At 34.9% G+C, this 22,991-nt stretch overlaps 2 protein-coding genes across 7 annotated transcripts in view; one reads left to right on the plus strand and one right to left on the minus strand.

The window, feature by feature from the left end:
- The window catches only part of LOC145740111 (GTPase-activating Rap/Ran-GAP domain-like protein 3), a 125,944-nt gene that overhangs the window by 4,739 nt on the left and 98,214 nt on the right, over nucleotides 1-22,991 (minus strand). For 4 of the 5 annotated variants that reach the window (XM_081995474.1, XM_081995473.1, XM_081995471.1 and 1 more), the window contains 8 exons: nucleotides 14,986-15,069; nucleotides 9,256-9,337; nucleotides 9,082-9,200; nucleotides 8,790-9,024; nucleotides 5,989-6,087; nucleotides 5,706-5,936; nucleotides 2,921-3,186; nucleotides 816-964 (listed from right to left, as the gene is read on the minus strand). In XM_081995474.1, the coding sequence (XP_081851600.1) occupies nucleotides 816-964; nucleotides 2,921-3,186; nucleotides 5,706-5,936; nucleotides 5,989-6,087; nucleotides 8,790-9,024; nucleotides 9,082-9,200; nucleotides 9,256-9,337; nucleotides 14,986-15,069 (1,265 nt within the window). Of the gene's footprint in view, nucleotides 1-815; nucleotides 965-2,920; nucleotides 3,187-5,705; nucleotides 5,937-5,988; nucleotides 6,088-8,789; nucleotides 9,025-9,081; nucleotides 9,201-9,255; nucleotides 9,338-14,985; nucleotides 15,070-15,367; nucleotides 15,478-22,991 lie in introns of those variants that run through there. The other variant, XM_081995475.1, reaches the window with a different exon arrangement.
- Nucleotides 16,420-18,708, plus strand: LOC145740114 (uncharacterized). 2 transcript variants are annotated; one of them, XM_081995478.1, is made up of 3 exons: nucleotides 16,420-16,813; nucleotides 16,872-17,061; nucleotides 17,348-18,708. In XM_081995478.1, the coding sequence occupies exon 3, from the start codon at nucleotides 17,502-17,504 to the stop codon at nucleotides 18,210-18,212; it is 711 nt and encodes a 236-aa protein (XP_081851604.1). In that variant the 5' UTR covers nucleotides 16,420-16,813; nucleotides 16,872-17,061; nucleotides 17,348-17,501; the 3' UTR covers nucleotides 18,213-18,708. Both variants share the same exon structure in this region, with proteins under 2 accessions (XP_081851604.1, XP_081851605.1).

Below are 22,991 nucleotides of genomic sequence, written 5' to 3' on the forward strand. Positions count from 1 at the left end.
TATTTCTACTTCAGATGATTATAGAAGAAGAAATTTCTATTATTGCATTATTTTCTGTTGAAATTTAGAACTTTTTACATGTCTCTAAGTGATTTAATTCTGATTAGCTAAATTCACAAACCAATTATTCTGTTATTTATTTTTAGATACTACAAATTATAGTACTTTACCAACAGTTTGAGTACACTTTGTACCTTAGTCCACATTGTCCACTTTTGGCCTAAGAAGGCTGGCTTGTCATATTTTAAGCCTTAAGTGTGGTAGCTACTACCATTTAAACTTAAATTTGCAACTCTCACTTTGTATGCTTTAAATTGTCTAGATTTATTGAATCATCAACTTTCACTTTAAAAGTGTGTATTTTTGGTTAGCCAATGGTCCTCCAAGTGTGTTTTAATTTGTAATTTTCCCTTGTAAAACCCAGGACTTAAACCACCTGTGTAAAAAAACTCAATATTATAATCTTAAGTATTGCAGAACCTTTGAAGTAAACTAGAAAGTGATATCATTTTCAGTTTAGTTAACGTGACAATATGGAGGAGCTATATTGAAAGGAATAGCAAAACCCAGCAGGTCGCTTCAGTTATTAAAAACCTTAGAATAAGAACAGTCTATTTCAATTTACTACCTTAATCTAGCGTCTTATCTAACCTTCTGGGAGAAACAACGAGTCCGGGTAATCGGAATTTATAACCGGAATTCGTAGCTACAAAAGTGATAAAACGTACAAAAGGGAGAAATTTTTCTGGCATTTTTGTTAAGTACACTTTGATGGATGTGTAATGGTTTTGTAGTCTTAATTTATTTATTTATACCTTGTGGGTGCGTCTCCTCTGACGATGGCTTCCAGTTTGAGGGCCTGGCCGATCCGGACGAATTCAATTTGCCTGGAGTCTTCTTTCAGACGAGAATGTCGGGGTGTTTCCGCTAATACATCGGAGAAAGCCCTTCGATTCAGCATTGTCTAGAAAAAAAAATCGTGGGCGTTTTAGCAACGATTCGTTTAATTTAGTCTAAATTTTATTGGATGTATTATGTTCCATTTCAAATGTTTGCAACGATAATTAAGGATTAAGCAAACAAACATGGATTACTAAAGTAATTTTAGATTTAAATTTGTTCAGGTTTTATGCAATTACCGAGTAATTGGGCGTTTCTACAAGATTTAAAGATATTTTTTATTATTTTGTAAGTGATAGATAGAGAACTCACGTCCCGCATCGCTCTAGAGAATACATGCAGTTAGTAGATTTGTAAAAAAAGTAGTAAGTTTGCCCACTCTAACAAATCTGATGAATAAAAATAAAACTATCTTTAAGTTGTTTTTTTAAAACTGCATTTTTCTCCATTTTACCCACTTTCTATTTCTGGAAAAATCTAACAATTTCTTGCTAAAATCATAAAATCTGCTAACAAGGGTAGACAAAATTCAATCAATCATATCTTGTACCTCCAAGAGCTGGAATACCTATATTAAATGGCTACATTATTATGAAAGGTTATCAGTCAGATTACTGCGGTAATTTAGGTATTAGGTTTCGTTTAAGTTTGCGGCTCTTAATCAGTCCAAGCTTCCCTCCGCCATTAATCAAATTCAAAACTGCGTGGCCCTTTTAATGAATTCGCTTCTGAAAGTGTATACAGTCTAAATTTATTGCCCAGAGCGTTCTTAAATGAATTCTAACTTCTAGGCGCCCCTACATTATAAGAACTAATACGGATATTTTGAATTATAGTTGCAGTTTATGTTTTGTTTTGGCTCTGTCAAGATTACTTTTATGTACGAGAGTTTTGACCCAGTTCCAGAATTAACTCAGTTTCCAGGAACTTTTGGTATATCTGACGGTGATTTCCCGATTATTCAAAACTTAGGAACTGTCGTTTTAGCGCTATTCACATCATGAAGTAAGACAGAGCTGACTTATAATGAGAGACTATATAATTGTAAAATTTAAAATTAACGGAGAAGAAAAATAGAAGAACTGACAGGAAAGAATAAAACAAGAATAATTAACAGGACGGCAGAAAACAAGAAGAATCAAAAGAACAGAAGAAAAGTAGATTAATTGATAGGAGAAAAGAAGAATCAAAAAAAATTGTATTCTACCAGATTAAAAAATACGCATAAAAGTCCATAAACCGTAGATTCTTTACATCTTTATGACAAAGAATAAGCTTCTGATCATCTGAATGACCTTAGTTCAGTCTGTCGTGTGTAAATTTTGTTCTTTGCAAGTCTTTCCCAACAACTGGTTATAAGAAACAGTTATAACCAATCATATCATAGTAAATTTGCAAGATACGACATTTATGAAGTAGTTTCCAGATTTAGAGACGCCATTTGTACATACATTTTAGTTCAGTGTCCTAATATTCGGCATAATCTATAGGGTTCTTAAAAACGTCCCTAGTTTGAAGCTTCCACACTAAAATAAAGACTAGCAACTAAATACAGGAATTCTTCTTCTTGGCATTTTCTTCGTTTTTGTTGGATATCCAAACCAATAAGTACTCTGGCTAACCGTGATATTACTACAACTCTTTAATTCATTGTTCGAGCCATTCAACAATTTCAAAAACTTTGTTATTCCTTCCACCTCAGAGCTCTGAAAATCGTAATTAAACTCTAAATAATAAATAAGTCTGACAGTTTTGTTCTCTCGGCGTAGCCCAAAAAGCCAAGAAACAAAATAAATAATGTCGCGTCTCCCCCTAAAGATCAGCCCCAAATTCCAAACCGATTTTCCGAACAAACATACATTAAACTTAATGAACAATCTTAGGCCGTGTTTATCCAGAGCGAGCGCCTCCAACGCAAACATTTACCTTCAAATCTGTTTACTTGAACGACTAATAAGCAACAAAACCTGCGCTCAAACACAGAGAGAAGTGAGGCAAGTCATATGCAGTTGATACTTACGATTCTTGCATCGGTTACGTGCTCTGAATGTAGATCTTTGATGAGCATCTCCAAGGTGCGTTGACGTTTTCTGGAGAAGGTAGGGGTTTCAAATGTGGCTTTCTCCCCGTTGATCAGCTTGACCAGGAGGAATTCCCTGAAGAGGTATGGGTCATTGAAAATGGGAGGACAGGGCAAGCTGGGCCCAAAAAGAGGAACGGCCTCATCGGAAAAAACTGAAAGACGGTAGTCTCCTTTTGAGTTGACGCTGACCACTGCAAATATGTCTTTAGGGATAGTTAAGGCTGTAATTTTTATATCAATGCTATGTTCCTTTGTTGGTTAACAAACTAAACTACTCACTATAATGGTTTTGCTGCTTTAGGAAATGTTGTTTTTATGTTTCCAGTATGAATATCATTAAAAACTATCTCAAATTTTATTTTAATGGGGCATCAAGTGATGTTGCTCAAATTCAAAATGCAGAAGAGCCCTGGACTTTCAAGCCAAATTGTTGAAAAAACAAAGAAGATTTTTAAAATCAAGAAGCTATTAAGACAAATAATATGACAAAATCCTAAAGTGGATCGCAGGAAACTGTGTCTTAACTGGTTGGTTGGGTGGGGTGATCTCCTAGGAACCTTTCTTAAGAATTCTTTACACTCCAAATGTGATTATCTATTTTTTTAGGTGTGGTTTCTAATTTACTCCCTTACTTGACAAGATACGTCAAAATGTCATAGAAAACAAAAGATAGTGCAGATTACAAGCTTTCCAAAAATATCCCCACATGAGTTGATCGGTCATACCGTTTGGCCTCTAGAGGGCGTCAAATTTGCTTCACCATAAAATCGCACATTTTTAGACACCCGCTGATTTCACATTAATTTACTCCCTTACTTGAGAAGATACGTCAAAATGTCATAGAAAACAAAAGATAGTGCAGATTACAAGCTTTCCAAAAATATCCCCACATGAGTTGATTGGTCATACCGTTTGGCCTCTAGAGGGCGTCAAAGTTGCTTCACCATAAAATCGCACATTTTTAGACAGCCGCTGATTTCACATTAATTTACTCCCTTACTTGAGAAGATACGTCAAAATGTCATAGAAAACAAAAGATAGTGCAGATTACAAGCTTTCCAAAAATATCCCCACATGAGTTGATTGGTCATACCGTTTGGCCTCTAGAGGGCGTCAAAGTTGCTTCACCATAAAATCGCACATTTTTAGACACACGCTGATTTCACATTAATTTACTCCCTTACTTAAGAAGATACGTCAAAATGTCATAGAAAACAAAAGATAGTGCAGATTACAAGCTTTCCAAAAATATCCCCACATGAGTTGATCGGTAATACCGTTTGGCCTCTAGAGGGCGTCAAAGTTGCTTCACCATAAAATCGCACATTTTTAGACACCCGCTGATTTCACATTAATTTACTCCCTTACTTGAGAAGATACGTCAAAATGTCATAGAAAGCAAAAGATAGTGTAGATTACAAGCATTCCAAAAATATCCCCACATGAGTTGATTGGTCATACCGTTTGGCCTCTAGAGGGCGTCAAAGTTGCTTCACCATAAAATCGCACATTTTTAGACACCCGCTGATTTCACATTAATTTACTCCCTTACTTGAGAAGATACGTCAAAATGTCATAGAAAACAAAAGACAGTGCAAATTACAAGCTTTCCAAAAATATCCCCACATGAGTTGATCGGTCATACCGTTTGGCCTCTAGAGGGCGTCAAATTTGCCTCACCATAACATCGCACATTTTTAGACACCCGCTGATTTCACATTAATTTACTCCCTTACTTGAGAAGATACGTCAAAATGTCATAGAAAACAAAAGATAGTGCAGATTACAAGCTTTCCAAAAATATCCCCACATGAGTTGATTGGTCATACCGTTTGGCCGCTAGAGGGCGTCAAAGTTGCTTCACCTCCGCGCGTTGCAGCATCTCCTTTTTCTTGTTCTTTGTCCATAATCAACACATTTGTTGCATATTCCTAGATCTCTTTGTTCCAACGTGTGTTACATTTACGTTTTAAGTTCCATCTTCTCCAAATTGATAAAGTCTCTTCAGTTGAGTCCTACCAAAGAGTTGGTGCTTTCTTGGTTTTTCTTTGTGTCTTCTTTTTATGAACATTTATGTTTTTTTGCTAAGAAGTCCGTCTCAGTGTCTTATGTTGTTGCCTTTACAGGACTATTATTTCTCTTTTGGCTGTCTGATATGTGTCAGATAACACGGAGGTTCTTTACATGTAAGTGTTAGTTATTTTGGTGTTTCTTTTGTCTGACGAAGGTGTATTTTCTTGTGTTGATCGTGTTGCGGACATCTCCTGATCATTTTAACTTTCTTACATTCCAATCACTTTGTCAGTTTTATTGATTGGTTGAAAGCGTTGTCAAACTACCTTAATGGAAAAACTTTCTTGGATGGCATTTTTGATGTAATTTTTAAGTGCCCCTCTGTATACCAAGTACATACATCAAATTGACATGATGATATGGGTATATCTGCTCTCTTTCTAGCTACGATGACCAGAAAATGTTGAACACACTTTCTGGAACATTGTTACTCTGTTGCTTATCTATGGAAAAAATCTAATAAAAATGTGACAATTTAGTGTCTAAGCAATAAAAATCTAAACCGGTCTGATGTAAAATAGATATTTTAATTAAAACCAGAACTGTTAAACTCGCGGCTGGTGTTTAATTAAATTTTTAATTTCACGTTTCACTACCTGGCGTAATTAATCCGGTCTTGAGGGAAAACTTACTGAACAAAAAAGGATACGAGTAAATTGTGACTTTATCCAGGTGGGATTAAACTGTGCGTGAGCCATTTCACTTTGTTCATCGTTGTCTATATCCACAAACACTATGTTCACTATATCGTTGCCGATGTGCCTTTTCCTTTCCACTTGTTGTCGGTTGTCACGTGAGTATGGCAACAATGTGGACACGTGAAACATTATCTCGTGGCCCTCGTACACAGTGTAAATTGAGTGTTTTCCGGTCATGTCACCTTAATTTTATAAGCAATTTTATAGTAATCAAAAAAGATATCAAACACTTACCTTTAGAATCCAAACCTCCCCTGTATTTGTCCCAGCCTTTTAATCGTATTTTATCGCCTAACAGGCTGAGAAACTGGTCGAACTTAGAACTTCCGTGTTCTGCAAGTGGAAAAACACTTAACAAGATCCGAAAGCGGCAACTTTCTTGACAAAGACAATATTATAACAGGGGAAATGAGATTCTCTAAACGATTTAACTAGAAAGTTTTACCACAGAAAAGTTGCGGTATCCTAACGTTTTCCTATCACTACTTTGCCTTTGTTTCATGTAAATTACTTGGAAGTTTAAATTGATTTTTTTCTTCAAAGGGAGCAAACGATGTTCTTTAGCTGACATTTTTTGCTTATACACGGTGGTCCAGTTTTAAGTGTCAATAATTCACCATTTGATAGCTAATCAAAAAATAAGTTGACTTGCATTATGTCATTTTTCTGAAAAAGGTTTCCTAAGGAAGATACAGTTCTCCAAATTTCAATTTAAAAAATCGTTTTATAGTTTAAAACTGAACAACCAAGACTTGTGAAAGTCCAAATTTGTACTGAATAGTCTAAAAATTTTTTTACTACTAGGAATGGTGTTATGATTTGCTTTCTCAGACTGCCATCCTGGTTGAGTGTCTGAAACTGGCATTCAAGAACTAAAAAAAGTCCGGAAATCAAGACAAAGATTGTATTGTGCATGAAACTCATTTTTTACTACTAAAAATAATATAAAAGTTGACTTTTAATGCTAGAACTGACTTTACTAGGACTAAAGAGAGTCCAAAAGTATATTTTCAAGACTTTAATTGGTGTACAACTCAATTTTCTGGACTGGACAACAAGTCTAGAAGTAAATTAAATTTTCGGACTATTTTATTTCTCAAAATTAGTTTTCAAGACTATTATTGTAGCATTTGGTATAGTTTATACGAAGTCAGTTGGGACAGGTCAAAATACGGGGTTCGATCAACACACCACATAAAACATTAGAAAAAACCAGCAAATTTGTATGTGATTGTTCCCCGTAGTAATTTACGAGGAGTCAACGTGGACTTGACGAGTAGCTGTCACAAATAATTTTAGGCGTAAGCACCGTAATACCGTTTAATTGGTCACCACACAGTTCTTATTGGTCGGCGGCTTAAAATCTATTTTTAGTTTCTTCCTATGCTTTCTTAAGACAATCCTATCTTCCCCACAGGTGGCAAAGGCAGTGCAGTCCGGTGTTTATAGTTTGCATTGCAGTAAGCGATTAATAAGCGTTTATACACAGAGTCCCTCAATATTTTTTATTTTCACGCCGCCCATGCTCAACAAAGACGCCGACTATTTTGGTTTTTTCTTTACTCGATTTTTCAGTCTTAAAAAGCACTAAAAACAGTCTGAATTTCTTAGAGATGCTACAATTTATTGCACCTATGTAGTGTAGAAGTCAATTTAATAGTGAAGAAGCTTGAAATAACATTTTCAAGATTATGGTCAGTGGACAAACTGGCTTTTAGGCCTGATAAGTGAAAAACTTTGTAAAGATAGTCTTGAAACTCGATTTGAGGCACTGAAAACAGCCTTAAAACGCTAAAAACAGCCGTGTTTATTAAGAAATACCCGAATTTTTAGCACTGAGGTGTCTAGAAGTCGATTTAATAGTGACAAAGCTTGGAATGCTATTTTAAGTCTATGCAGAATGTAAAAATTGTTTTTTAAGTTTGCTATGTCAATAACTTGGTGAAGATAGTCTTGAAACTCGATTTTCCAAGCTGAAAGCAGTTTTGAAGCACTAAAAATAGTCCAGAATTCGAAGAAAATTATAAGCAAAGTAAAAAGCACGAAAAGTTCGTTTTCAAGACAATTTTCATGAATCTAATGTCAATGTCCTGCATCTAAGACTATTTTCAAGACTAAAATATTGAAATTTGTCTTCAAATTATGAAAACTTACTTCAAATGCAAATTTTAAGCTTCTGATGTCACTTTTCATTAGTTCAGTCACATTTTGGGGTTCAAGTCAATTTTTAAGGTTTAAATGTATGAATTTGTAGTAACAAATTCTTGAAAAAGTAGTTTTTATGTTTACACAAGTCAATTTTTAGTATTAAAGTCTCTCGATTTGCATGAAAACTGGTTACAAACACAATTTTTAAGCTTCTGAAATTTTTATCTTTTCTAATTCAATTTTCAAAACCAAAGTTTTTTAGTTTGTCTGGAAACTATGAAAACTGGCTACAATAATATTTTTTAAACTTCTTAAGTGAATTTTCCGTTTCCAAGACAATTTTTAAGTTGGGTTGGGTTAGTTTTGGGTCTTTGACCGTAATAACGTGTAATAAAGTGCTTGTTCCAAATTTGATCAATATTGCTCCAACGGTATGACAGTTATGACAAAAAAAACGATTTTTTAAACAGAAATTTGAAGGACTCTATTTTCCTTAAGAAGCACTTTTCAGGAAAATGACATAATGAATGTCAACTTATTTTTTAATTGGCTATGGATTGGTGAATTATTGACATTTAAAACTGGACCACCCTGTAGAATACGTTTGTTTCTGTCAATTAATCGATGCCAAGAGAAGGTGTTTCTGATTTTTTACCATATATTTAGCAATGCACATAAGTTTTCTGCCCAAATTGAAACCCCATTTATTATTATGTACTAAAATAATTTAAAATTTAGACCTGACAATATGCTTGACTATTTTAGTGTCTGGGGTTTCTCACATAAATTATTTCAAAAATAAACTCCACTGCAACAAATGCACTTGATTGATCTAAATATTAAGGCGAGATTCAAAAGGGGGATCGTAAAGGAATTTCAATATTTACCGTTGCTTAAAATTTCATCGTCACTGCTTTGTCCTTGTTTCATGTAAATCACTCCAAACTTAAAATTCACCGAGCCTTCCTGCTCTTCCAACAGCAACAAGTCTTTCTGGATGTCGGGCGAGAAAATCTCCTTGGGGCCTTTTTCCACCTTATCCATGTTGGGGAAATTTGAGAGAATTTGCTTTACGGTTAGCACTTTACTCGGGGGAATAGGGAGGGAGATTTTATGGGCCCCCTGAGAAAATACCGAATTAGTATACTTAGCACCAGGACATAAGTGGAGCTACTTAACAGTTTTCCTGAAGAGTATAGCTCTGTAGAGGGGCACGCAACTGTTGTTGTCCTCGTTCAATACGATGCTGAGAAAGAAAGGTGACTTGTCGTTGTCTACGCCTATGTAATTTTGATGCACTAAAAGTAATATTTACTATTAATTAAGCAAAAAAAATTATTTTTAACTTCTTACGTTTTCCTAGGAAGTATTTGAAATACCATCTGGTCTGGTACTCGGGGTTTTCCAGTACTGGAGTGCTAGGAGATCCAAACATCTGGAATAAGGTACAAAATTTAGCTAAGGTTTATACAGAGTGGTCTTCCGTGAACTGCATACTGAATTTTACAACAACCAATTTTCTTGACCTATATATAATATTTTTAGGATCCGGAATTAGGTAACAGCTTGCTTGTTTCAAATTAGATACCTTGTATATTAACATTTACGTTTATTTTTTATTTACGTTCATATGTAGGTATACTTTTCACAAGTAGTGTAAAAACGAAAAAAAATACAAAAAGTAGCAATACTAGGTAAAGTCGATTATTTTGATGACACATCATGACATGATGTTTAATGACATTACATTGAACTCAGCAAAAATGATAATTCCTTTCCCTTAAGTATTGGAAAGCCAATATTCTAGATAAAATAAAAACCGACAATTTTTTATAGGAGAAGAACATTTCTAAGGTTTGGATACCTACCAAGCTTTTGGGAGGAGTAACTTACCTGTTTGGCAACTAAATTTCTTTTAGATTACAGTCAGTTGAAAACAGTAAAAAAATCTAAATTCACTCACTTTTACGAGGTGGAAAAACAGGGAGAATGTAGATTTTGTAGGGAATGAGAAGGAAACTCTTGAAGATTTGCTTTGTAGATGTGAGGCCTCAAACATCACATTTTTTTGGTAAGGGTTTTAGGGTTTGTCCCTCCATTTCAATAAAATTGCTGGCAATATTAAGATCGTTGAAGAAACCATTTGACAAGCAGTTTCATCTTCCAAGTTTCTTAGTACAAAATTGTCTAATAAATGGGAATTTTGCCTGCTTTAGGAGGCTAAAAAGTTTTGTGGTAATATCTCTACAACTACCATTCCAACATCTACTTTGGGTTTGTTGAATTGGTTGAGTAATGGAGGGTTGTTGTCTGCCAGGTCTTCATAGCTTTTGGCACAGTTTTTGGCCTGTTATTCACATAAAAGAGCTTTTCAGCTTTTAAAGAATTAAATTCTCTACCATTTTTGATTCAAAGTTGTTTTAAATTTTTGTAAATTACCGACTTACAGACAGAAGAAAAAGTCTTTCAATGCGAAGGAAAAGTTTCTGCTCGGTAACTCCCTGAGGAAGTTCTTGCGTAGGATTCCTTACAACTTACATTCAGAAATTTTTCTTAAAATTTTGACAAACTTACAACATACGGTGACTTTGAGAAGCCATGTACATTTTGCCATTTCCAGATAGTGTTTGACAATTGTCAGATAATATCAACAAAGTTAGTCCTTCTGAAAGTCCATCAGGAAATTGAAATGTTAAAACATCATTTACAGTATACATTTCTAACAATTTTAACCTTTATGGAGAAATTTTAACGGTTTTAGTTACAAAATCAAAACTACTAATTTTTTAGTTGTGGTGTGATGACTTTTAGCTTTCGGTAACTAGATAGTTTTACAAAAAGTACTAAATAAGAATTGTGTACTATTGAATTTGTTATAAAAAGCCTACAAACAAGCAAAAAACTGTGGCAAAAGTTATGAATCCAGATCAACTAACTCTAAAAATTTTTCAAATAAAATATGGGAATTTGAACGTGAATGTGATACGTAAAAACAAACTGAACACACCCTGTATATTATTACAGTCAGTATCAAATTCCTTTACAAAAAAATTCTATTTGGACATTTCCCTATGTGCTGTATATTTTACGAGAGTCTTCTTATTGAATTTGAATGCGAAGCGGAGACAGAACAAAATAGTAATTTCTTTTGATATTTTCTCGGTGACTGCCGAGCGGAAATATCGTTCCGACGCCTTATAGTTAATTAAAACTGTGCCGCTATCGTAGCAATCCACTAGAATTTCAGCGTAGCTGAGTCGCAAATTTCGCTATTAAGTTAAGTTAAAGCAAGCCTGAAAAATTGAAGTTCTTACTTCCAAGATTCTTGCTAGTCGACGTTACATTTGAATTGGAGAAATACTTAGAGTTAATAGAGCACTGATACTTTTTTTCTTTTCTCAGTTGCTTCTAGTTTTGTAAAAATTTTCAAATGGAAATATCCCACAGATTAAAAAATCAGTTCTTATCATTTAGAATAGAAAGTATGAGTGCACAAATATGATACTTTTCAAATTTCAGCCAGAAATCAAACTTCCTGACGTTTTTTGGAAACTACGTTTCCTGATTAAATTTAAAGTTCTTATTTGTTGAGTTTTGAACAATGTAGTGTTTCAGTACTGTTTTTTCGGACCTAAGTTAGTATTTAAGAAGAAGTTCTTCAAGTATTTTGAAAACTTGTAATTTCGTATTTTCAAAAGTATCTCAAACTTCCAATTGCCAAAAATGGCCCCAATTTGACCCATTCTGTATTTCTGACCGTTGTTGAAATTTAATTATTTGCCTGGAACTTGCCACATCCTGTACAATAGTCTTAAGTTATTATGATTCCCAGTTAACTAAAAAGTAATAATTAATAAATCAATTCCCTGTTTAAAAATTCTATTAACTAGGTCTTGATGAGTAAGTTTAGACGTTTTCGCCAGTTGGAGATTAAACGCTTTCTTTACTTTATTTGTTTCAAAGTAAATAATCCATATTAATATTATTGGGTTTGGCTATTGGTAATTTCATAAAACTGTATTAACCTCTTGGCAGTGGATAAAAATAAATATAATATTTATATAATTTATGTGCATTACTTCTACCAGTTTAACTAAAAAGAATGAAAATGCAAAATTCAGTCATTATAGTCAATTTTTATGGCTACAATGTTGAAGAAACAGTAAAAATTTATGAAAATTGGCTTAACCAACCGTTTCTAGTTTATTTTCAAGATCAAAACCTTTAAAACGATCAAATTTTATGAGAGTTGGAGATTATGGGAGTTTGGATTATGAAGTATTTGCAGTCGTTTTACTAGATTTTTAAAGTCAAATCGTTTAAAAATAGTCAAATACCATGAAAATTTAATTGATTTTCTGTTTTCAGTCGTGCCACTCAATTTTTAAGGTTAAAACGCTAAAAAGAGTTAAATATCATAAAAACTGATTTAGCCGGCTATTTGCAATCATTCTAGTGAATTTTCACGACCAAAACGTTGTAAAACAGTAAAATTTTATGAAAAAGGACTTACTGGACTATTTACGGTCACTCCAGTCAATTTTCAAAGTCAAAACGTTTAAAAATAGTCAAATCTCATAAACACTGGTTTAGCGCACTATTTCCAGTGATTCTAGGCAATTTTCAAGATGAAAATATTGAAAAATACTAGAATTTCATAGAAATTGACTAACCGGACCATTTGCACTCCTTCTACCCATTTTTCAAAATCAAAACGTTGAAAAACAGTAAAATTTTATGGAAATTGACTTATTGGACTTTGCGGTGATTGCAGTCAATTTTCAAAGTCAAAACGTTAAAAAAATATTCAAATATCATGAACACTGATTTAACACCCTATTTCAAGTGATTCTAGTCAATTTTCAAGATCAAAATATTGGAAAGTGGTACAATTTTATAGAAATTGACTTACCGAACTATGTCATTTTAGTGATTTTTTAAGGTCAAAACTTTGAAAAACAGTAAAATTCATGAAAATTTATTTAGCCGGCTATTTGCAATCATTCTAGTCAATTTTCAAGACCAAAACGGTGTAAAACAGTCAAATTTTATTGAAACGGACTTACTGGACTATTTGCGGTCACTCCAGTCAATTTTCAAAGTCAAAACGTTAAAAAATAGTCAAATATCATAAACACTGATTTAATGTCCTATTTCCAGTATTTCAAAATCAAAATATTGGAAAGTGGTACTATTTTATAGAAATTGACTTGCCGGACCATTTTTAGTCATTTTAGTGATTTTTGAAGGTGAAAACTTTGAAAAACAGTAAAATTCATGAAAATTGATTTAGATCTATTTGCAATCATTCTAGTCAATTTTCAAGACCAAAACGTTGTAAAACATTCAAATTTTATTCAAATGGACTTACTGGACTATTTGTGGTCACTCCACTACTCCAGTCAATTTTCAAAGTCAAAACGTTCAAAAAATAGTCAAATACTATAAACACTGATTTAGCTCACTATTTCCAGTGATTCTAGTCAATTTTCAAGATAAAAATATTGGAAAATGCTAACATTTTATAGAAATTGACTTACAAGACCATTTTCAGTCATTCGTCATAGTTCTAGATCAAAACTTTGAAAAACAGTCAAATTTATGGAAATTAACTTACTGTATCGTTTGCGCTCACTTCAGTCAATTTTCAAAGTCAAAACGTTAAAAAATAGTCAAATATCATAAACACTGATTTTGTGCCCTATTTCCAGTAATTCTAGGCAATTTTCAAGGTGACAATATTGAAAAATACTAGAATTTCATAGAAATTGACTAACCGGACCATTTGCACTCCTTCTACCCATTTTTCAAAAAGACGTTGAAAAACAGTAAAATTTTATGGAAATTGACTTATAGGACTTTGCGGTCAATGCAGTCAATTTTCAAAGTCAAAACGTTCAAAAAATAGTCAAATATTATAAACACTGATTTAGCGCACTATTTCCAGTGATTCTAGTCAATTTTCAAGATCAAAATATTGGAAAATGCTAACATTTCATAGAAATTGACTTACAGGACCATTTTCAGTCATTCTAGTCATATTTCAAGGTCAAAACTTTGAAAAACAGTCAAATTTATGGAAATTAACTTACTGTATCAAGTCAAACCGTTAAAAATAGTCAAATATCATGAAAACTGATTTAATGCTCTATTTCCAGTAAGTCTAGTCAATTTTCCAGATAAAAATATTGGAAAATGCTAGAATTTCATAGAAATTGACTAACCGGACCAGTTTCAGTCATTCTACTCAATTTTCCTGGTCCAAAAGTTGAAAAACAGTAAAATTTTATTGAAATTGACTTACTGGACTATTTGCGGTCATTTCAGTCAATTTTAAAAGTCAAAACGTTCAAAAATAGTCAAATATCATAAACACTGATTTAATGTCCTATTTCCAGTAATTCTAGTCAATTTTCAAGATCAAAATATTGGAAAGTGGTACAATTTTATAGAAATTGACTTGCCGGACCATTTTCAGTCATTTTAGTGATTTTTAAAGGTCAAAACTTTGAAAAACAGTCAAATTTATAGAAATTAACTTACTGTATCAAGTCAAACCGTTAAAAATAGTCAAATATCATGAAAACTGATTTAATGCCCTATTTCCAGTAATTCTAGTCAGTTTTTAAGATAAAAATATTGGAAAGTGTTACAATTTTATAGAAATTGACTTGCCGGATCATTTTCAGTCATTTTAGTGATTTTTGAAGGTTAAAATATTGAAACACTGTCAAATTCATAAAAATTGATTTAGCCGGCTATTTGCATGCACAATCTCAAAATAGGAAAATAAAACACAATCAATTCGCTGATGAAAACAAAAACACGTTATAAACTTTCCCAAAGCCGAACAAACTGGTAAATTTTTGCACCAAAATTTCCTATTCATAACTTGGTGTTTCACGACACACTTTTCGTTTCAACCGATCCGGGGTGATTATTTCTGCATTCGTGCAAATGACACTTTCCTACACAGTGACCTTCCCGTCCGAAAAGGGTTTTCTGATAACGTTTTCGTGTAAAATTTTTTTATAGCCCGACAGGGAGGCATTAACAAGTCTCCCCCTCGTGGAAAACACTTACCTCGTCCTTTTCCCCCGGAGAGTCACCATTTTCGATACGGAATCGCCTGCAGTGCTCTTGGCCATCCACCTCCGACTGCTGTAACTAATAAAAAATTATGTTTAGTGATCATTTAACTTTAGGGAGTTATACTTAGAATACAGAAAAGTTGAGTTCCCTATTTTTCTCAGATTTTCCTTGAGAATGGTAATTTCCCGATATTATGTTCTCTCTCTAAAACGATCTGGTTTCTGTTTATCATACTGAATAATATTGAGTTTAGAGCCAGAAATAACCCCACTTTACAGTTCTCCCGGCGTTTCAGCTTTATTTAATTCTTCTTCAGGGGTCAAAAGCGTTAATGGTTAAAACTTTCTGACTACGTGACATTCAATACCTTTACCAGTTATTGTGTATTGCTGTTTTTTCTTGACTAATCACAAACTACGATTATTGCTGCGATTTTTGCAAATACTGCACTTGTGGATTATCATTCCCAAATCACTGTGTTTAACAAATAACTGTCAAAAACAAGTCAATTTTAGGTTATTATTTGGCATCAGTATGCACTTTTTAGGCGGGTTTTGGTGATTTTTATCAATTTTTTGTCACGTTCGGAATAAAAGTAATCAATATGGAACGTATGTAATTCGCCATAAGCAATGTTTTCACCTGGACTTTTTAAAAGTAGAAATCGTGGGCGATTAATTGTTTACCATTGAGTTTAAGCAGAAATGTTTACTTCGAGTTTTTAAAACGAGGTTTTACTCTCAGGCTCCGGCTTATTTTTATGAAGAATTAAAACTTTTAACAACGAAAACATGTATTTTTGATATGAGTAGGTAATAATAGGAAAACTTACAAAAGAAAAATTTAAATCATCATTATTGCTTCTTTCAGTTGAGAGCGCTATCAAAAAATTACATCATACATTTTTTCCCATCAGAAAAAAGTCACCTAAATATTGTACCGTCGTACTCCTTAATGACACACTTCTTGTACAACACTGTATATTGTTTACAAACAATAAACTGACACTGACACTTAACCTCGTAATCTGACAACTTCGACTTCACTACAACCATCAACTCAACAACTAACTAACCAGGCCTGGTTCAGCTGCTTATATAGGCTTCCATGGTTTCTAGAAAGTTCCCAAATATTCATGAAATAGACTTTCTCTCTCACACTCATTAAGCTATAACATACTGTTCTCGCGGAGTGAGTTTACCCGTGCGTCATCACCCTGTGATTTAGAAGTAGACATGCATTATTGACTTCATCCTTGTCTATTGTTCACTTTCAGAAAGGGTAAATATCTAAGTGAATGTCTTTCAAAATAAACATTTACTGATTAGCGCTTCTATTTCAGTCATTGTCAGTTTGAAAACCATTGACATTTATTTGATTTGTTTACTATTAATTCTTTTCCGTTTCTTTGTGTTGTTAATCATTTATAAAGTTTTCTTTTTACCACACCACCACAGTTCTTTTAAGAGCTATTGTTTCTACGCTTTTAACATTCTGTAAGTACTTTCATATTATTATTATTAATATTTTTATTTTTTTTATATCGGCTGTCACGGTCTAACCAAAATTGACACAATTACTAACCTGTTTTGAAAAAAAAATGGGAGTGTCTATTGTGGTTTTTATTTTGCCATTTGGTTTTAACAGAATTAATATATGTCGTAAATTCGGAATTACTTACTATTACAGTATTTTTTAGAAAATGCCTAGAAAAATTCTCCACAGACAAGCCCAGCAGTTAATTCTTAACCTTTGTGAATATTTTGAATTGGAAAAAAACAATGGAGGGCCTTTAGAAGCTTTATCATCTGTTCAGGAAGTAAATAACAAATTTTAAGACCTTATATATTCTTAGTGATGTATTTTTTTGATACTAGAGGGTTGCTGCTGCTTTGAAAATTTCCCGCAAAACTGTTTATTCAATTCGGAAAAAGCAAGCAAGCAATCTTATGATTTCCTCACCTAGAAAACGTAAATCGAGATGTTATCGACGGGCCAAGACCACTGATGTATCTGAAAGCATTAAAATGGATGTTCGAAATACATTATATGATATGTACAAAGATAGTGAGTTAATAATAGTAAAACATATCTACTTTTGTAAGAAACATCTATAAACATTTTATTTTTTCAAGAGATTTTTGGGTTGCATTAGATTTTTCATAAAAATTTCTTCAAACATATTAATAATAAAGTCATAGGAAAAATAAAATATGCGTCTAAAATGTTTTCCAGCGGGTTTAAAATAAAATAAGTGAATTGCAACCTGAAAACTTCCGGTTCTGGCATATGAGATACTACAGCATCACTCAGAATGTCTTATTGAATTTTTAATTTGTTGTATTTATTTTAGAGAAACATGTAACCATCAAGAACCTAAATCAAGAGCTTAAGGTTAAAGAAATATTGGTGATACATCTCTGCGAATTTTGGTAAATGAATTAGGTTTCAAATTTAGACGGGATGATAACAGGAGAGCTCTAATAGAACGAAGCCATATTTCTTCCATGAGGGCTTGTTTTTTACGCAAATATATGGATAATATGACCAGTGAATACCGACGACAAGTGATTTTCCTGGATGAAACATGGATTTACTCTAAGGGAAATAAAACAAAGTCATGGCAGGATGAAAGTATAAAAAGTGTGCGTAAACCAGAAGGATATGATGGCAAACGTTTTATCATTGTTCATGCCGGATCTTCAAATGGATTTGTTCAAAATGCCAGTTTATCATTTTGTTCAAAATCAACGACACTAGATTACCATGGTGAAATGAATAATAGTATATTCACTAAATGGATGACAACACAGCTAATCCCCAATCTGGAAGAGCCATCTTTAATAGTAATGGACAACGCGCCATATCATAGTGTACTAGAAGAGAAACAACCATCATCTGCCTCTACAAAAGGAGACATAATAAAATGGTTAAAAAAGAACAACATTACATTTGACGAAAAACTACTAAAAGCTGAATTGTTACAATTAGCTAAAAGGAATAAGAAGGAGAATATTTATATAATTGACGAGCTAATCAGGCAACATGGTCATGAGGTTTTAAGACTTCCACCTTATCATTGCCAGTTTAATTCAATAGAATTAATTTGGGCCCATGCTAAGAATTACTACAACAAGCATATTGGACGCAATGGTTATGGTGATGAAAAGGTCTTCAGCATGTGGAAAGAAGCTCTGGAACAAGCTAAGTGTTTCTAACACTTCTGATTCAGACTCTGATGATATTTATGATTCAGAATAATTTTGTAGATGTTTGTAAATTTTTTTCATTGCCAATGTGAAAACTCCACTTTATATATTCATTTGAATAGTTAGAGTGTTACTTTATTTATTTATTGTCAGCAATAATGAAACAATGACAATAATTAGGAAAATACGATAGGGCGACATATGTTTTTTCTATGATCCAAAGGGAGACTTCTCATAAATAAAAAATGTTATTTCGTTCAACATATTTTTGATTCACTTTGGTATAAGGTTGTCTTAGTGCAAATTTGCAGCCAAAGATCTCTACTTTCTGACTGATAACACACGCAAAATTTTAAACGTGACGAAGCTTTAGACACGCCCGTTTCTCTAATATGAACACAACAGATTTGTTGACGAAAACTTGATTTGATTCATATGATTATAAATGACGTAGCCTTTGTGACGCACGGGTAAACTCACTCCGCGAGAACAGTAAATCTCTCTCTATATAAGCAACGGAGCCAGGATTTTCTAGAACACAGACAAAAGAATGTAGAACGTAAACAAAGCAACATAACATACAGGGGTAACAACAAATAACTAAAGAAATCCTAACTAATAATAATCAAAAGTTCGCTTCGCAACACTGCCCCCCTCCTAGAGTTGATCGTCCCGATCATCAACTCCACCAGCTTTGGGTGGTCGGTAAGGTGCAAGTCGATCCAGGTGAACTATTTTCATTTTCGCCCGATGTCCTCGCTGTATTCTGTAGACGACGTCGTTCAGACGCTTTATAACGTCGTAGGGTCCCTCCCATGACCTCTGTAGCTTCGGTGACTTTCCTTTCTTTCGAGCAGGATTGTATAACCAGACCTGATCACCGTCTTGGAATCCGCTACTGTTGGCCCTTTTGTCATATCTTGTCTTTAGTCGGTCGCTTGCAAATTTCAACTTCTGCCGGACTTCCTCATGGATCACGTGCAAGCGTTGCGCCAATTTTTCTGAATAGCTATCACAAGAGGCTGGGGGTTCTTCCGGTCGTCCAAAAAGAAGATCCATTGGCAAACGAAGCTCCCTTCCAAAGACAACACTAGCTGGTGTTTTGCCAGTGGAATCATGTACTGCCGATCGATAAGCCATCAGGAACAACGGAATGTGCTGATCCCAATCTGTCTGATTGTTATCGACGACTGTCCTTAGGTAGTTGTCTAGTGTCCGGTTGAAACGTTCCACCATACCGTCTGACTGTGGGTGTAATGGAGTAGTTCTGGTTTTCTTAATTCCCAATCGGTCACACATTTCCGTGAATACTGCCGATTCGAAATTACGCCCTTGATCCGAATGCAGCTCCCTCGGTACTCCAAATCTGCAGAAGAAGTTGTCAACCAGAACTTCTGCTACAGTAGCGGCTTCCTGGTTTGGTATTGCGTACACTTCTGGCCATTTACTGAAGTAGTCCATTGCGACGAAGACATAGCGATTCCCGGAATTAGTTTTGGGAAAAGGTCCAGCTACATCAACGGCAATCCTCTCAAACGGAGCTCCGACATTATACTGCTTCATACATCCTCGGCTCCGAGTTTTGGGACCCTTGCTACTGAAACAGTCTGCGCAACGCCGACACCAATCTTCTACATCTGAGCGGCTTTGTAGCCAATAGAACCTTTCCCTAACTTTATTTAACGTTTTGTTGATGCCAAAGTGCCCTCCACCAATTCCACTATGGGCTTCTTTCAGTACGTCACTAACTCGGTTTCTTGGCAGAACTACCTGTAGTCGTTCTTCTTTCCCATCCGGACTTTCCCATTTTCTTTTTAGTAAATCTCCATCAATAATAAGGGACTCCCATAATGCCCAATATCCCTTTAATGTTGGAGACTTAGCGGAAATCTCCTCCCAATTTGGTCTTTCTCCACGCTCTTTCCAGTTAATTATCTGTCCTAAATCGGGGTCTTCTCGTTGATCGGCAGCCAAGTTTTCCCGATCCCATGCGATGTCATTTTTCAGAGCGATCCTTCGACAAGGCTTTCCAAATTCAGCTATCTCCAGGCGTTTACAGGGATTGCAACCTTCCACACAAGGTCTTCGTGACACTGCGTCCGCGTTTCCGTGCAAACGTCCCTTTCTGTGTTCAATCTGGAAGTCATGTTCTTGAAGTCTTTGCATTCTTCTAGGTTTGGGGCACTGCGATTGAATGTGCCCCTTTTCTCCACAGTTCCAGCATTCCAATGACCGAGTAAACGTGGTGGTTTGAGCGTTTCGGTTGTTCTGACTTCTTCTATTTAACGCTCCCATTAGTTCTTTTCGAAATGTCTCCAGCTGACGATTCAAGTCTGACTGAGTGATTGTGTGATCTGAATTGGAATATCGGTTTCTCGGTTCCGGTGTAAGGCTTCTGACTTGACGCACTCGAGTATGTCCTCGTGATACTTGCTTGACCGCCTCAAACTCCAAAGCGTAGGCAAGAGCATCATGCAATGTTTGGCATCTTGCTAATCGTATTGCTTGCTCTGTGTCACAATCTTTAAGACCTCGTACAAAAGCCCGTACTGCCATTCGTTCTCTAATGTCGTGAGAGGCCGTTGGATAGGCCAGACAAACCAATCGAGCAATGTCGGCTTCATACTGTTGAAGTGTTTCCGTGCTTCTTTGGGTCCTACTAGACAACTGAGCTTCGTATACTTGTTCTAGGTGCTTATTTCCAAATCTCATCTCCAAATGTTGGATTAAGTCGTCGTAGTTTTTGTACTGGCTCTCGTCCAAAGTCTGCAAAACCTCCAGTGCTTCTTCTCGAAGTGACAAAACCAAGGCAGTGGCTTTGTCACTTGATGTCCAATTGTTGGCCTCTGCGGCAGCCTCAAACTGTTTTTTGTAAACCTGCCATGAGGTCTTACCGTCGAAAACTGGTGGCTTAATATTTGAGCAGACACTAGAACTGGCGACTACGGTTGGCTTTGAAGACTTTTCCTGTAGTTTGTCAAATTCCTCTCGCAAGGTCTGAACGGTCTCCTCCATACCGCTTATCCTCTCATTTACCTTTTCTTCCAAAATTTCCATCCTGTTGTCCATTTCTCCTTTTATTTCATTTATTACTCGGTCTAATTTTTCATCTTGTCGTTGAAACTGGTCTTTAATTTGGTCTTGGCTTGCTTTGAACTGCTCTTGACTTATTTGGCTTGCTTTTAACTCCTCGAACTGCTCTTGACTTATTTGGCTTGCTTTCATTTCTTCGAACTTTTGGTCTTGGCTCGCTTTCATTTCTTCGAACTTTTGGTCTTGCTTGCTTTCATTACCAGGCCTGGTTCAGCTGCTTATATAGGCTTCCATGGTTTCTAGAAAGTTCTCAAATATTCATGAAATAGACTTTCTCTCTCACACTCATTAAGCTATAACATAAATCTCTCTCTATATAAGCAACGGAGCCAGGATTTTCTAGAACACAGACAAAAGAATGTAGAACGTAAACAAAGCAACATAACATACAGGGGTAACAACAAATAACTAAAGAAATCCTAACTAATAATCAAAAGTTCGCTTCGCAACAATATTATTTTTTTTATGAGACATTAAGAGTAAGAGTATAAAAAAACAAAAATGCATAACTTTTTCTTCTCTGTAGCTGTCATAGAACCAGAGTTATGACCTCTCAAAGCAAACAGTGCATTTTGGTACTTAAGCTTGGTTTTACTTTAAAGTTTCTCCTCTGGGCCCTTTCACAAACCATTTTTCTGAGAAAACTCTAGAGGGTGGTCAAATTAAGCAGAGTTTTGGCTACAAACTGGTAAAAAAATCCACTCTGTGGCTATCATAAAACCAGAGATATGACCTTTCAAAGCGAACAGTGCATTTTGGTACTTAAGCTTGGTTTTACTTTAAAGTTTCTCCTCCGGGCGCTTCCATAAACAAATTTTCAGAGAAAACTCTACAGTGTGGTCAAATTAAGCATAGTTTTGGCTTCAAACTGGTAAAAAAATCCACACTTTAGCTGTTAAAGAACCAGAGTTATGACCTCTCAAAGCAAACAGTGCATTTTGGTACTTCAGCTTGGTTTTACTTTAAAGTTTCTCCTCCGGGCGCTTACACAAACAAATTTTTCGAGAAAACTCTACAGTGTGGTCAAATTAAGCATAGTTTTGGCTTCAAACTGGTAAAAAAATCTACTCTGTAGCTGTCGTAGAACCAGAGATATGACCTCTCAAAGCGAACAGTGCATTTTGGTACTTAAGCTTGGTTTTACTTAAAAGTTTCTCCTCCGGGCGCTTTCATAAACAAATTTTCAGAGAAAACTCTACAGTGTGGTCAAATTAAGCATAGTTTTGGCTTCAAACTGGTAAAAAAATCCACACTTTAGCTGTTAAAGAACCAGAGTTATGACCTCTCAAAGCAAACAGGGCATTTTGGTACTTAAGCTTGGTTTTACTTTAAAGTTTCTCATCCGAGCGCTTTCACAAAAATTTTTTCTGAGAAAACTCTATAGGGTGGTCAAATTGAGCATAGTTTTTGCTACAAACTGGTAAAAAAATCCACTCTGTATCTGTCATAGAACCAGAGTTATGACCTCTCAAATCGAACAGTGCATTTTGGTACTTAAGCTTGGTTTTACTTAAAAGTTTCTCCTCCGGGCGCTTTCACAAACAAATTTTCCGAGAAAACTCTACAGGCTAGTCAAATTAAGCATAGTTTTGGCTACCAACTGGTAAAAAAATCCACTCTGTAGCTGTCATAGAACCAGAGTTATGACCTCTCAAAGCAAACAGTGCATTTTGGTACTTAAGCTTGGTTTTACTT

Source organism: Ips typographus, linkage group LG1 (genome assembly GCF_016097725.1).
Source record: "Ips typographus isolate SLU linkage group LG1, UJ_Ityp_2.0, whole genome shotgun sequence".
In the NCBI taxonomy this organism is placed as follows: Eukaryota; Metazoa; Arthropoda; class Insecta; order Coleoptera; family Curculionidae; genus Ips; species Ips typographus.

Bases quoted from the DNA above. Each gene is read 5' to 3' on its own strand.
- LOC145740114 (XM_081995478.1), top strand. From the start codon at position 17,502: ATGAGGGCTTGTTTTTTACGCAAATATATGGATAATATGACCAGTGAA.